General features: G+C 32.8%; 2 protein-coding genes across 2 annotated transcripts; one reads left to right on the plus strand and one right to left on the minus strand.

Annotated features, from left to right (window-relative positions):
• Positions 1–12: 12 nt before the first annotated feature.
• On the plus strand, positions 13–5554 carry LOC130654597 (probable methyltransferase-like protein 25). Its single transcript, XM_057457209.1, has 11 exons — positions 13–552; positions 1121–1396; positions 1975–2116; positions 3008–3081; positions 3217–3246; positions 3584–3622; positions 3880–3908; positions 4263–4368; positions 4460–4534; positions 4789–4860; positions 5362–5554. Exons 1-11 carry the CDS (start codon positions 163–165, stop codon positions 5443–5445), a joined length of 1317 nt encoding a protein of 438 aa, XP_057313192.1. The 5' UTR covers positions 13–162; the 3' UTR covers positions 5446–5554.
• Positions 5555–6926: 1372 nt separating this feature from the next.
• Positions 6927–15153, minus strand: LOC130654592 (receptor-type tyrosine-protein phosphatase C-like). The gene is made up of 4 exons (XM_057457203.1): positions 14907–15153; positions 10468–12045; positions 9205–10321; positions 6927–8807 (listed from the first exon to the last, which is right to left on the minus strand). Exons 1-4 carry the CDS (start codon positions 15019–15021, stop codon positions 7742–7744), a joined length of 3876 nt encoding a protein of 1291 aa, XP_057313186.1. The 5' UTR covers positions 15022–15153; the 3' UTR covers positions 6927–7741.
• Positions 15154–15235: the final 82 nt, after the last annotated feature.

The following is a 15235-nucleotide window of genomic DNA, read 5'->3' on the forward strand; positions in this document are numbered from 1 at the left end:
GAATAAACGCAAATAAAACTCGAATTTTAAGGGTTAAAGCTTAAATCGAACTAAATATTGGTAAATATTGTTTTGTGTTTTTGAGTAGCAGTAATTGTCTTTCTTGTTATTATATTTTTTCCAGATCCATTAAGCAAAAGGATTCTTAAATTTGTTGAAAACATGGCGACTAACAAAGACGAATGGTTAAAAAAACTTTATGAAGATATTGAACAACTGACAAATTTTTTGAGGAAGCATTGGAAATTGATTAATTTGCACATGAATGATTTCATAATTGATAACCTCTGGGACATTTACTTGGATGTAACTGCTGAATCCTCTGAAGAAGATTTTATTGCAACCTGTAATCACCTCGGATTTATTGGTTGTTGTTATAGTAACCAAAAATGTTGTGTTCAGCAATGCCTTGGTGGAAATAACAACACAAAAATATCACATGAAACTGCTTCTTCATCGCTAAACACATTTACAAGTGAGAAGAAATATTATGAAGTTCAAAAATTAGCTCCCTCTATATATAAAACAGCTAATCGAATATTATGTAATCAGGTAGGAAACTTTTGTTTTAGTTGACACAGCATTCTTGAATGATTGAGAGTTATAAGTTATCCTTCACTTTCTGTGATGGGGCATGATTTCTGGTTTGATGCAGCAAGCTGTCTTAAACCAGAGTGAGTCAATTTTTCACTTAATATCAATTTAAAGGCGTCAATTTCCAGAAAAAATTCTGTTCTTGTCTGTCAGTGATTAAAACCTGTACTTCTGGTTAATTTTTTTTTACTAGCAGTTAACACAAAACATGACTGACACAAACAATTCAATTCATTAACTATGCTGAATCTGTGTTATGTTGTTTGTGGTTAACTAAATATAAACAAAATATGACAGAATGACACCCTAGTCACTTTTTTTTTATGATGTGACACAAACAATCTATTCAATCCATCCAACATAATGTTCCTTAATGCCAACCAAGCCTAAAAATTTAAGAGACTAATGCTCCTCTTCATATCCCTCGACGGTTGCTCAGAAACCGTATGATGACTTTGCAATATATATTATTTTTCTTTCCTTCTTTAGTCAGAATTATTTTATGTTCTTATTAATATTTTTACAGGTTGTTGATCTTGGATCAGGCAAGGGCTATCTTGGTGAGTACTTAGCTGCAGAGTACCACGTTAATGTTTTGGGCGTTGAAGGTAGTTCTAATCACACCACATCGGCTCATAGTATGCACACCAAAATGATAAAAGCTGGTAAAAGAATGAAAGAAAATGAATTCTTTAAAACAGTTGTTAGCAGTGTTTCATCTGAAACTATCGAGGGGTCTGATGACTTTGTTAAACTGCTCTGTCAGCATCTACGTCAGCATGATTCAGCATCAGAAGAGCTGGTTGGTTATTTTTTAAGTTTATTTACTTTGCTCCAGTGCTTGTGATTTAGCTTGTAAATTTGCTGATTGTGTAACATGGTAGTAGGTGATGAAGATCGAAAGAGTAAAAACAAAATAAAAATTATCTTCTTTAAAAATATCTTTATTTATTTGCACTAATTTTTTCCATTCGCAAAAGATTTTTCCCAAATTTTGTATGCGTTTAAATGTATACGCGGCAGGATATAATTCTACAATTTACGTAAAAGAACATATTTTGCGTAAAATCCGTAAAAAATTTTCGAGTTATCTGTTGAGTAATTTAAACTTGCGTGAAAATTTATACGCGCGAAATTCGTTTGTTTTGCTATTGCGCAAAATTATGCGCGCGAAATTGGTTGGTATTGTTATTGCGCAAAATTATGCGCGCGAAATTCGTTTCTATTACTATTGCGCAAAAATATGCGCGCGAAATTCATTTCTATTACTATTGCGCAAAGTTATGGGTGCGAAATTCGTTTCTATTACTATTGCGTAAAATTATACGTGCAAATGTTGTAAATATTAAGCCGTAACTATTTTTATTCGACTTTCTTTAGCAAGGTGCTGTTTTGACTGGTCTTCACGCATGTGGCGATCTCACATCTACAGCTATCAAACTTTTTATGAAAGAAGAATACTTTCAAGCACTTCATATAGTTGGTTGTTGTTATAATTTGATAACTGATCACCAAGAAACAGGTTTGTAGCTACAGTATACTACCAATAACTCCATACTTTAGGGGGAAAAATAGTTTGAGATTCTGACTGTTTTCGGGGCATTAGATAACTCGAAAAAATTAGTTATTTATCAATAGTTTATAAGTAGATATACAATAGGTAAACATAGGTTATTGAGATTTATTAGCCCGAGGTGATTTATATTCAACGACGCGCAGCGGAGTTGAATATAATATCACCGAGGGTTAATAAATCCAATAACCTATGTTTACCTATTGTATATGTGTTTTATTATATACCCAAAAGAGATTGTTATAATTAATATTACTTATTTTGTTTTGTGTTTGTTTTGTTTTGATGTTTTTGTAAAAAGAATTTTCTCGACAAAAAAGTTCCCGCCATTTCACGTGTTTGGAAATCGACCAATCAGAAAACGGACCACTAAGAAACAACCAATCACAGTTAATTACGATAAAAATTAATGAGGCGGAAAGGATAAAATCAAAACATGCGTTTACGAATGTTTTGTCAAAACTATTGTTACGTCACAAGCATTGAATAATACGGGTGGAATACGATTATTTATTCAATGGCTGTTTTTGCTTACGGGTATATAATAATATTGAATATTACTGGAAAATTAAATTTGTATCGCTTTTAAGTGAGGATTTTTTTAAAAACTTTCGAGTTATCGCGACTATTTTGGTCCAATGAACAGTTAAAATAGCTTACTTTTAAATGTTCGAGATATTAGGTCGATTTGTTGAGTGATTTTTAAAGGAAGGTATCAGCATTACTTTTTATTTTATTTTTCTGGAAGAGAGACGACATGTTTTGTGACTTATTTGCAACTTTTATTGGTATTGTTGCATATTGTGTTGCCAGCATAAATGTTGATGATTTAATTTTTAGGTTTTCCTATGTCGAAATATCTGAATAACCAAGACTTTAAGCTTGGTAAAAATGCTAAGATGTTAGCTTGTCAGGTTAGGAGATTTTTTAGAATGTTTTGACTCTTAGTGTTTTCATAGTTTTGCAAAAACTATGAAAACCAAAACAAACAGTGAGTAATCTTTCTGACTAAATGCCAATGACTTATTTTTTTTTGGTAAAATATTTAGTGTCCTGAGCGATGGAAAGCAACTTCTCAAGTAAGCAAGTTGTCGTTTGGTACTTTTTGACGGTTCAGCCGTTTAACAAGAATCCGCGGTCAAATTAAATGTTAATAGAAAAGATAATCCTTCGTCATAATATACGTGTTTCCACTTGGTTAAAATTTGTCAAAAAATATGGTCAAACTTTGATCCTGCGAAGAATAACGAAGGAATTCAGTGATAATTTTCTTGTGTTACTTTATGTCTGCCGTGCGTTCAAAATAACAGCTAACGATTAGTCTTCATAAATATTGTTTTCATCAACATTTTGTAGATAAAGGTCGTAAGGTAACTATTTACCAGTTAAATTAGTATGTTCCTTTTACAATTTTAGACTTTAGGAGAATCACTTTTATACAGAGCTATATTAGAGGTACAAATGTTTATGTTCGTTAAAACGTATTTCAGCTTCTTTATTGAACATTTTCTATTGTATCCACATTTTCTGAATAAAAATCGAAAACGTTTTGATGGGTGGGGGTCTGACCGATTACCCAAACTATCATTCTCCCGTGTGCGTGTAATTAAATGAAACTTCTATGCTGTATGTGGGTCTATGTTTCCTTCTATTTTCTATTTACAGTTATCTTAATAAAATTGTAAGTTTTATAGAAATTTTTATTTTTATAGAAAATACTTCAAGACAAAGATATTAAGAGGTGACTACACGCTTTTTTCTATAAGAATATACTCTATAAGAATATTCTTATAGATAGGAATATCCAAAGAATTTGCTCATGCTAAAATTTGGATTGCATTCTGAATGTGTACAAAATCTGGTTGTCAGTTTAATTAGGCTGCTTAAACAGCAGCACCTTACGGGTGATTTTAACACCAATTTGTATTCTCAAATCTTTCAATTTTAACTGTGCTAAGATTATGCCAGAATGATTTTTGCCCAAAAGTTGAGAATATTCATGTTGAAACGAAAAAACACTATTCTTATAAAAAAATGTGTACGTGTATATATCATAAAAAGCATGCTTCTCATGTTTTTAATTTTTTTCATTTAGAGAAGTGTTGACTGACGTGAGGTTTCGAAGCGTTGGTAGAAAATCAAACTCTTTTCAAGCATACATAAAAAATGTAGCCAAAAAATTGAATCCGCCTGAATTAAAGGTATGTGGACGTCACATCATGGAACTTGTTGAGTTTAAAACTACGGTTGCGAAGAAAATGTAAAAAATAGAATTTTTTTTTCAAATATCAGATCACTGAAGAAGAAGTAGATGAATACTTATCAATGTACAAAAACGTTTGGGAGAAAATGAAAAGATATCATTGGGTATAATACCTTTATTAATATTATTTATATTATATATTCTTTAGTTGATTTCCTGCATATGACGCATTCGCGCGAAAGTTAAAACGTGTGAATATCTAAGTTCTAGAAACTCCTTTCCTCGAAATCATCATCTCTGCTAAAATTAATATCTTCGTTGTTCGCACAAAAAACGCGAAAGATAAAAGAAGCAGCATGTTACGAAAAGTTTGTGCGTATTTACATAACATAAACCATGTATTGTGTTTTATTTTCAGCTTCGAATGCAATTAGCTCCATGTATAGAGAAGCTTATACTACTGGACCGGTTATGTTGTTTGGTCGAATCTGTAAGTCTCCCATGGATAATAAGGAGAATTTAATAGACATTATTAATAATAATAAAAATGTGCCTTATAAGGATTTGTAATCGTAGTTTTCCGAGTTGATATAAAAGGTAATTTTCCGTCCTGTTTCTGAGATAAGAAGTCCTTAACAAAATATTTTATTGAAATCTAATTCGCTATTAAAAGCTTGATCCAGATTTTGTAGTTCAGAAAGAAAACGCGAAATCGCGGACTTTTTTTTTTGCAAAAACTTTAGTTCTAACAATCTTCTGTTCTTCATCTAAAGCTGTGAAGTATTCTTTCATGGCGCAAATATTTAAATTTAACCTCACAGCAAATTCTTATGGGCTCGAATTTTGATGGGTAAAAAACTTGCAATGCGCACTGAAATGGAAACTGCTTTTTACGTTTATAACAAGCAAGTACTTATAAGTTTTGTTGAGCAACTCGGGAACTGTAGTATGTTATCATATAGCAAGTGGCATTAATCGTGTGTATTTTCAGGGTTTCGCATCCGCATCTATCATACAAATATTTTCATCCGTTATTTCACCGCGATGTTACGCACTCGTATGTATGAAGAGTTGATGTCCAGTGATATTCGTGACTTGTGGGTGTAAGAAAGGATTTTATTCGTTTTTAATGTACATGACGTAATCAGCAATTATTTGTAAAGAAGATACTGCAAAAACATGAACATCGTTTGTCTCTAAGCCCGTGGAAAATCCACGGGTTCGCCTGTCCTTTTTATACCGCATTGCGTGCTTCTAAGCTACCATTTTGCGTGACAGACAGACAGACCGACGTATACGGGCATTATAATATAGACATTAGTCCACATCCAAAGTAGACATTACGCAAGTCAAGACCGCAACGATCAAGCTTGGGATTTTTACTCGATAATCTAATCGCAATTTCTTAATGAGAATGTTGTATTGTTATTGTAATAACAGCCCTCCATAAGCGACATTCACGATGTTCGAAAGAAAATAGAAAATAGAGTTTATTTTCGGCTCTGTAAAGGTGTATGCATTCTCACCACTTATTGAAACGATAGTGTATTCTAACCTTTAGTCAAATAGATTTTAAAGCTCGCGACATGATTATTGCATGCAAACGCAAACGTTGACCACTGATTATGTTTTCCAATATGTACATCAAAGTTTCGGAATAGTTCAGTGCGCAAAGTTAAGAAAAGACTCAGAGTCATATGAATATTGACAAATGAAATTCACATTAGTTAGAAACTTAAAATCAAATCTTGTGTTTCCTACAAAAAAAGCATGTTCATTCTCGATTTTTATGACAATCTTGTGTTTCCTACAAAAAAAGCATGTTCATTCTCGATTTTTATGACAATCTTGTGTTTCCTACAAAAAAAGCATGTTCATTCTCGAATTTTATGACAATCTTGTGTTTCCTACAAAAAAAGCATGTTCATTCTCGATTTTTATGACAATCTTGTGTTTCCTACAAAAAAAGCATGTTCATTCTCGAATTTTATGACAATCTTGTGTTTCCTACAAAAAAAAGCATGTTCATTCTCGAATTTTATGACAATCTTGTGTTTCCTACAAAAAAAAGCATGTTCATTCTCGAATTTTATGACAATCTTGTGTTTCCTACAAAAAAAAGCATGTTCATTCTCGATTTTTATGACAATCTTGTGTTTCCTACAAAAAAAGCATGTTCATTCTCGATTTTTATGACAATCTTGTGTTTCCTACAAAAAAAGCATGTTCATTCTCGATTTTTATGACAATCTTGTGTTTCCTACAAAAAAAGCATGTTCATTCTCGATTTTTATGACAATCTTGTGTTTCCTACAAAAAAAAGCATGTTCATTCTCGAATTTTATGACAATCTTGTGTTTCCTACAAAAAAAGCATGTTCATTCTCGAATTTTATGACAATCTTGTGTTTCCTACAAAAAAAGCATGTTTATTCTCGAATTTTATGACCATTTTTAAATTTTGTTTTCACACGATAACTTATTTAATGATATTAATGACGCATTAAAAATTACTGCAAGTTTGAAAAAGGCGTTGACTAACACCGCCTTAATTCATACTCCACGTTAATTTAAAACACATTTATTTTCCAACCGTCCATGTGGCGAAACGAATCCGCTCATTAATACGAGTTTATAAATATCAGTATATATTTGAGAGGCGTTACAAAATGACCGCCCGTTAATTAAAAATTTATACAACTATATTCGAGTAAATACAAAATATAGATTAAATAGAAAATTACAAAATTATATAAATAAACTTTTTTAGAATATATTTTGAAAATAGTCAGCTTATAAAAAACAAGAGGTAAAAAATGATTGGAATTTTCATACGATTATTCAAGATTCTTAAAAACCGCTTAATTAAAAGCCACTCAAATGAACTTCGTACCCAGGTCAAGGTAATCAAAGTTGATCATTAACCATTTATATCTACAACGTAAAATTTTAAAATTGTATTTACACTTTACGATATTCCCTGTGCACAATGTAAAAATACTTCATCGCAAAATTTAAAGATTTCTCATTGGATTAACTATAACTAGACTTACTGAAGCTGGGAAGGAGGGTGTTTAGCCGTAAGTGAATATCCTTTACAGGGGATTTAGTTGTCTATTTAGAGAAGAGAGCATAGAAGTCCTTTTTGTTATCCATATACATGAGAAGAATTTTGAATAGAGAATTCCTAGCAGTTATTTTTGTGTAGGGAACTTTTCTGCTTTTACTGGGAAGCGATACTAAGCTTCAATAATTGAAGAAAATATCACAATCAAAAACATTTAATAAGGGGAGATTGGGGCCATGTTTTAAGTAATTTATGCCTGTGTTGCAGGTTGAAGCAGAGAATGCAGCCACTCGACAAATCTTCAACTACAAATAGGTGACGCCGTTGTATCTGATGTTAAAATATTGTTTCAGAAATTTAAAAATAAATTCATACTGATCCACGCAGCTGATAAAAAGACAATTTCTTTCTTTCAACCGTTGCACCACGTGATCTACTATCACGTGATCGTTTTCATCCAATTGTTCAACGCACATACTGCAGGCAAGCATACAGCCACTCCTTTCGAACCCGTCGTTACAATGCACGACAGTCGGCTCAGTAGCGTTACATCTCTGCATTTCATTAGCGATATACGTGACGCTTTTTAACGACGTTGGTAACGCATGACTTGGCCAGTTTAAAACTTGGTAATGAATGACGTCATGCTCGTCGTCGGTTTCGACATGTCGTATTCGCATTTCTCTTTTAATGACTGAATCAACAGGATATGTTTCACTAAGTACAGTGATGCTGAGAGGTGAAAATGTTATGGTATCGTTGTTAAAATACGAAGGAACTGATTCGCCATCTTCCTCGATAGCATTCAACATGACAATGTTTTTTATGCCAGAATCATAAACCATCAACCAAAAGTCTTTGCAAGTACTCTCAAGCGGTGCTTGAGTTGATATTAAGTGGTTGCTCACTTGCGTAGCATTTATGTAAGTTTCACTAAGAGTAAGCCCTGTCGCTAATACCTTCACTCTGTAAGTGTCAAGTGGTGTTTTGTCAGGATAGCGGTTTTTGTGCGCATGCTCCGATTTGTAAGATTCGAGCTTGCTCTTTTGTGGAAGATTTTCTGCATACTCCTGAACTTTGTTGAAATATTTCGTGTAACCGTTGACATTGCTTCGTGGCACTAGTCGTTCCATCATTGTTATAACTTCATCTATATTTGACTTGCTTACATCGACAGATGATGATAGTTTTTCCAGGTAAGCGAGAACTGCATCGTAAACAAATTGAAACTGGTCCTCTGTTTGAACAATGCACACGCGGCGACTCCGCATGTAGTTGACATAATTGTACACATCAATAACTTGCGCACGACTTATATTCTCAATGATGGCATCTATCGCTATAAATGCTCCAGTGCGTCCAACACCAGCACTGAAAAGAATGAAACATCTTTATAAAATATTTAATGCTGTTACCCACTTACCCAGAAACTGATTTTAGTTTTAATTTGTGAATGCACAAGGTTTTTTCCCGATCTGCTGTTGTAGCACCTCTAAAAAATCGACTGTATGAAATATTTAAATGCGCAAAAATAAATTTGCAGACCGAAACGTCGGCATTTTCTTTAGCCGGTTGGGTCGGCAGTACTTCAATATCAGAAATTTTCGCGAGCAATCTTCACGCCATTGGTGAAATTTTAAGAACTTGCAAGAATTTTATTTTTCAGGAATAAGATGCCAATTCACGAAATTCGCAAAAAATTCTGAAATTAAAGTAGCGTTATAACTACAACTCTTAGCATTGTGTTACAGTACAAAACTTCACTAACCTGCAGTGAACAACAATGGGAGATTTATGATCACCCCGCCATCTGTTTATTGCTTCTCTAAACGATAATATCTCGTCAGTATTATTAGGTACTTTACGATCATTCCATGCAGCAAAATGAAATAACTTCAACTCGCGTATTCCAGATGAAGGCTTTTTATAAAGTTGCAGCGACGTCACAGCATAGCCAACAAATTTTTCATACGATTTCATTTTAGCGGTTAGTTTTCCATATTTAACTGCAACATTATTCGCAGTTGGCCAATACAAAGGAAATTTTATAATACCATTTTCAATTCTTTGTCCTAGTATAACAACAGCTTTCGTTTCATACTGCCAAATCATTCTCCAAAAATCATTGAAGGTGGATGGCAATGGGCCCTGGGTTGCTATATACGCTTCCCTCCTAACATACCCACTAATTAAACTAGCGTTTATGTAGTCGGTAGATTTCTTATCCGTATCCAGTATGACGCGGCTATGATCGTACGGCACTATATCGTCATGTCGGTTCCGACCTGCGTTTACTGCATCTGTACCACAAACCCGCTCATATTTACCTCCGTCATCTAAAGATGCAAACTGTTTTGAAAGAGTACTGTCGGATTTTATCATGCGAACATATCTAGAAAAATCTTCAACAGCTACTGGTTTATAAAAATCGTTAATCTCGTACTGTAATGGAAAATAGCCGTAAGTTACATTGCTGTTAATAAGATCATTTTCGAAGGCTAAATTTATTTTGCCTGTGAGTACTGATGATACTTTTCGTGAAGGGGGGATTTGCTGGGAGTGACTTTCCTTTGACGTGTCCATACTAGAGTCACGTTGACGATGTTTACGAATTTGACAATATACCCATAAGAAAAATGACGTAAACACAACAAAGATGGCGGTTACAATAATGGCGGCCTTTACTCCAGCAGAAACTGCAGGTTTATTATCTTGTTGGGGAGCGATTGTAGTCGTCATGTTTTTAGTCACCTGAACAACTTCCAACCAACCTGTCTTCCTTTCGTCTGATTTAAAACAAATTCGAATTTTATAAGCCGTCCCAGGAAGCAAGTCTTTGATGACATACCCTGTTTTACTGAGTGGAACGGATGTGTTAATAAAACCTAAAAAAACATAATTGTTCTTTCAAGAAATAAAATTTTGCAAACATCCTCTCTCCTCTCACAAAAATAAAATAAAAAATAAATGATTAAATAAGATGATACGAATAAATAAAAGAGCATAGGAATAATCAAAAACTAGCATTTACCTGAAGAGCATTCACACGAAATATCAACAAAAGAATATTGTGATGTACATGCATCAGCCCAGGAACACTTTATGGAATCTGTCCCTGGAAAAAACTTTAGGCCCGTTGGTTTCAACTGACAATTATTTGTGGTTAAATTAGCATTCACTCCACATTGGACAACTGAATCTACAGTTTGACAAGCTGAAATGTTTACGGATATTTCTTCACATTTATCCAAAAAATCGAAAACAAATTCTCGCCTGTTTTTCACAATCACATTCCGATGCATAGAAGCCAATAAGAATGTTGTTATATTTCCAAAGCGTAAATTAGGAGATGGTAAATCCCACTTAAGACGAATTGCAGTTTGATTTATCCGATGAGATATTAAACTTAACGGAGGTCCTTGTGGAATACCATATGGAGTTATAAATACTTGAGGTTTTGAATTGACATCGTGGAGTGATAGCACCGCTTGGAATGTCATCCCAGCACTGACCTCGACAATGCTGCTTTTATTGTCAATAAAAAAAGTTCTTGAAAGGCATGGCAAATCACCTTTTGATAGACATGATATGTTGAGCATAATTGGTGCAAACTTACAGTCATCAAGATTTATCATTGTAAAATTGTATCTACTGGTACCAGCATTTGTTGCAATATAATTAATCTTAAAATCAAGATTTGATACTGTTGGTAGTGTGACGAAGTCAAAATAAGTTTTATTGTTACTCAATAAATTTGAGTTTGAAAATAGTCGAATTGAAACATTGTATCTTGTACATGACTTCAAATTATTAATGTTAAACTCAAAACTATTATTAGATATATTGAAAGAGATCGTCCGATTAGGAAAAGCTAAGACAATTCTACTTGGTCTGCACACGTAATTTTGCACTGTTCCAGAAACCACAACATTCGTAGTTCCGCCTTTAACCGAAGATATGTTTATGCGTGGAAAAAACACGTTGGTTTGCAAAAGTGTGGTTGCATTTGATACATTTTTACTGCCTGGATAAGAAGTGGTGCAATTTACTTCGAAGTAGCACTGGTTTTTCAAGCATGTGTCGCATAAATAAGGATAAAGTTGGTTTTTATTTATACTGATAATACCAGCTGAGACATTACTGTTACTTTCCATTGGAACGACAGGGACAGAAATTGATGTACCAGCAAAAAAACATGTTGATAGACTCCCCTTTTGTCCTGAAACATAAACTGATACATTGGTCTTATCAATTATTACATTAGATACATTCAGATAAATTTCAGGTACTTTAGAATTACTACAGAATGTCATTGTTACATTAATGCAACTGGAAAAATTAGGTTTTTGGTGTTTAATGATGACAGAAAATGACGCTGCATATATATCAATAATGACCACGTTTGAAGTTGTGTTTTTGAATTCCACATGGTAAGAATTGTTATTGATGTATACGTAAGTAAGCGAGACCAGCTTATATCGTATTCCACTGTTATTTTTACTATTGTTTCCATTGAAAGACAATTTTGCTAAAGTTCTTGAAATTGTGGATGCATTGTTAACAATTGTTTTTTGTTCATCACCAGTTAAACAGACTTCATGGGATGAATCTATAAAAACAAAAAACAAAAAATGAAATAACTATTCATGTATAATTAGACAAGTATGGAATGAATGTTATAACTATATCCATCAATATGCTTGTCATAATGGGTGTAATTAGGACTTATATGCCACACATAACTTATTAAAGAAATTATATTATAAAAAAGATTGTTTTCTCTGATACAGAAAAATTGTGAAATCTAATCGAGCTAATTATTTTGTAATCTAAACTACATGACTTCGTAATTCACTTGTAAAATAATACACTTGATGACAATACTTTATTCATAGCAACAAAACAATGCTTAATAAAAACAAATTTTCTTCCTACGCAAATATGTTTGTAATTTTAATTTCTGGTTAATAAGAGGAATGGTGTGTTTATAGCCAAAAAAAATTATATATTGTTAAGAAGAAAATTGATATCTAGATACATTATCATCACCTTTAAATTACGACCATGGACACATGTTAGGCTTTATTGTTGGTATTCACTTGTGGCAACCTTTTAAATTACTGTCAATCAAATGAATTCATGTTGCAAAAATTTAAACTGTGATTATACACCACAAATCACATTAAATATAACTTCCTGCTTTAAAAGCGCTATGTACTCATGCAGTATTCTATAATGCTCAATAAATTTCATAAACCATTATTTGAATTTGAAAACAACGGCCATCAGAGCAATTGACATAATAACCAGTCCTGTTTCTTGGTGGAAAATGTTTTAATTAAAGAAATTGTTTTGCTCTTTTCTGAAAAAAATATGTATTGATCCATGTCTTCAAGAAAAGTTTTCAAACTTACATTTATTAAACTTATTCAGACAGGCCTCTTTCTAATTTTGTTGTAAAATTTCTGAAGCATACAACTTTAGGTGATAAAATTTTGTGACTTTCATCATTTTAGTTAGCTTCAAGATAGATGGTTACTTTTTTTTTCTGTAAATACCTTCATTAGCAATTGCCAAGACATATTTTAGCCTTTTTCTACCAATTAATGTTACACATCTAAAGCATTTGCAACAGTTTTTTCTATCCCAATATTTATATTCCAGTATTTCAGCCTTTTTTTCGGGTTTAGAAAAATGTAAGATGACATCATTTTAACCTGAATGACATCATCCAATTTTTTTATTGCAATTTTCCTCTTCGTGGCAATACAATGTTTCCTTCAACAAGTTTAGAGTTCGGGGAGGACCCCTGACTTATTGATAAATAAACAATTCTAGTATATATACCTGTACTACTACTATTTGTGCTTTATGAAACTATTCTAGTCACAAGAATATGTTAATATAAAATCTCTTTGTATTTTATACTGTGCTATGATCTAAATTAAGATGTATAATAATTTAGTCTAACTTGTAATTCTCCAAATTTGTAAGCATTGTGATCCTTATACAAGACCAAGGAAGGTTAATTATATTTTTGTTAAAACAGTTATTGCATGTATATAAATATAATTTTATGCATGTTAAAATTTTCAGACAAGGCCATTTTAAGTAAAATATGACCAGCTTCCTTTTGTAACAGCCTTTTATCAGTTTTAAATTTTCAGTGATTTGATTAAAGGCTACAGTAGTATTATTAGGAATACATATCAGTTGTCCATTATAAAATTTTCCAGCAGTCAGCAAGGGTTATTAAAAGGTGCATTTGTCCTGAAGAAGGGATGTCAAGCAATAAATGGGTTGACAAATTGCTGCATGTATGCAAATAAGCACTGCTTCTTTTTTGTTTAAAAAACCTTTCTCTGCAACAGTCATATAATACAAGATGTATAGAGTTTTATGTTATATATATACATCGCCATAAAAAAATCAGAATTAATAAAAAAAGCATAAAGATACGTGGGGGAAAATAATTCATAAATAAGAGTACATATACATGTTTGTTTTCATTTACGTTTATATACTTTCTTAAAAATGTTTCTATCAATTTCCTGTACATGATTTTTTGATTGATTTTGTATGATACCACATCATAAGTTTAGATCATGTCTTTGCTATCCCCACTTTATTAAAAAAATTTTACATCAAAAAATTTATTACCAAGTCATATTTTCAAAACAAATTTTAATCTGTCTTAACGTTCTTATGCATGCATGGTAATGATTAGAAAAAATTAATACATTTTGTTTTCTGCAGGCAACACAAGGGTGCTGATAAGCCGCATACGGCGTAAAAAGTGCAGCCGTTTCGGTTGAGCTTGGCGTTTGAAAAAAAAATAAGTATTTGCCCGAAAAAACCCGCATAGACCCGAACAATGCCTGAAAAAAGAATAAGAAAAACAGACACCAATGATTCAAAAAAGTATAAAAATTAAAATAAACTTCCTATGTGAAAGTGAAGTTCTTAAAATAACTGTTTTTGATGGTTTTGATAAAATTTACTTTATAAATTTTGGGAATACTCTGGGTGAATTCGTTAAAGTGCAGGCGGTTTCAGAGGTCCCCCAAACTCGCCCTCATATATGTGGGCGTTTGCAGCTTATCGGTACCCTCTTCAGGCAACATGTTTCGAAACACAGTTACATATTTATGAAGACAGTTTAATACGATTTACATACTCTAAGAACAAGAACGCTGGTTGCGAAAAAGCATGTGAATTTCTATTTCAGAATGGATCTTATTTACACCTGTGCTACCTTCATCTCTACAGTTATTACCTTCAACATCATAGCTAAAAGTTACTTCCAAATTATATTCACTCCAGCACAAAATTTTAGCTTAAGCTATAGCTGGAATTTTCTTAACAACCCATTGTTTTATATGCACACTAGCTAATATATACACTGTTTAAGAATTGTAGCCAGCTAGCTGTATAAAATAAAAAGTTTAAAAACCAACTGGCTTTATATACCTGAAATGCTGCCACCCTCGCAGGCTACTGACTCGACAGCTTTGATAAAATCCACATACGACCATAACAATACAGATAAAGAAAGTACCACAAACTTGTAAAAATTAAATTTCATTTTAGAGCTTGTTCAATTTGTCGAGTTTCTTCCTTTGTGTGTGGTATGTTTGTGTTATGATGTCCTGTTTTTTCTTCTCATGCCTAACTTTTGATCTCCGACTAAATGTTTTTATTCTCGTTTATCCAGCTTAATTTTTCGACCATTAATTTAATATTGACGTCATGCGTGCATCCTGCGCACACAACGCGTCGGACGATAAATGTTGAAAAAG

The sequence above is a fragment of the Hydractinia symbiolongicarpus genome, chromosome 8 (genome assembly GCF_029227915.1).
Source record: "Hydractinia symbiolongicarpus strain clone_291-10 chromosome 8, HSymV2.1, whole genome shotgun sequence".
NCBI lineage: Eukaryota > Metazoa > Cnidaria > Hydrozoa > Anthoathecata > Hydractiniidae > Hydractinia > Hydractinia symbiolongicarpus.

Excerpts from the sequence above, each read along its gene's own strand:
- LOC130654597 (XM_057457209.1), top strand. The coding sequence starts at position 163 with ATGGCGACTAACAAAGACGAATGGTTAAAAAAACTTTATGAAGATATT. Across the intron at positions 3,623-3,879 it reads TATACAGAGCTATATTAGAG|AAAATACTTCAAGACAAAGA; the intron begins GTACAAATGTTT and ends TTATTTTTATAG. Across the intron at positions 3,909-4,262 it reads CAAGACAAAGATATTAAGAG|AGAAGTGTTGACTGACGTGA; the intron begins GTGACTACACGC and ends TTTTTCATTTAG.
- LOC130654592 (XM_057457203.1), bottom strand. The coding sequence starts at position 15,021 with ATGAAATTTAATTTTTACAAGTTTGTGGTACTTTCTTTATCTGTATTG. Across the intron at positions 10,322-10,467 it reads TTCGTGTGAATGCTCTTCAG|GTTTTATTAACACATCCGTT; the intron begins GTAAATGCTAGT and ends ATGTTTTTTTAG. Across the intron at positions 8,808-9,204 it reads CCCATTGTTGTTCACTGCAG|TGCTGGTGTTGGACGCACTG; the intron begins GTTAGTGAAGTT and ends CATTCTTTTCAG.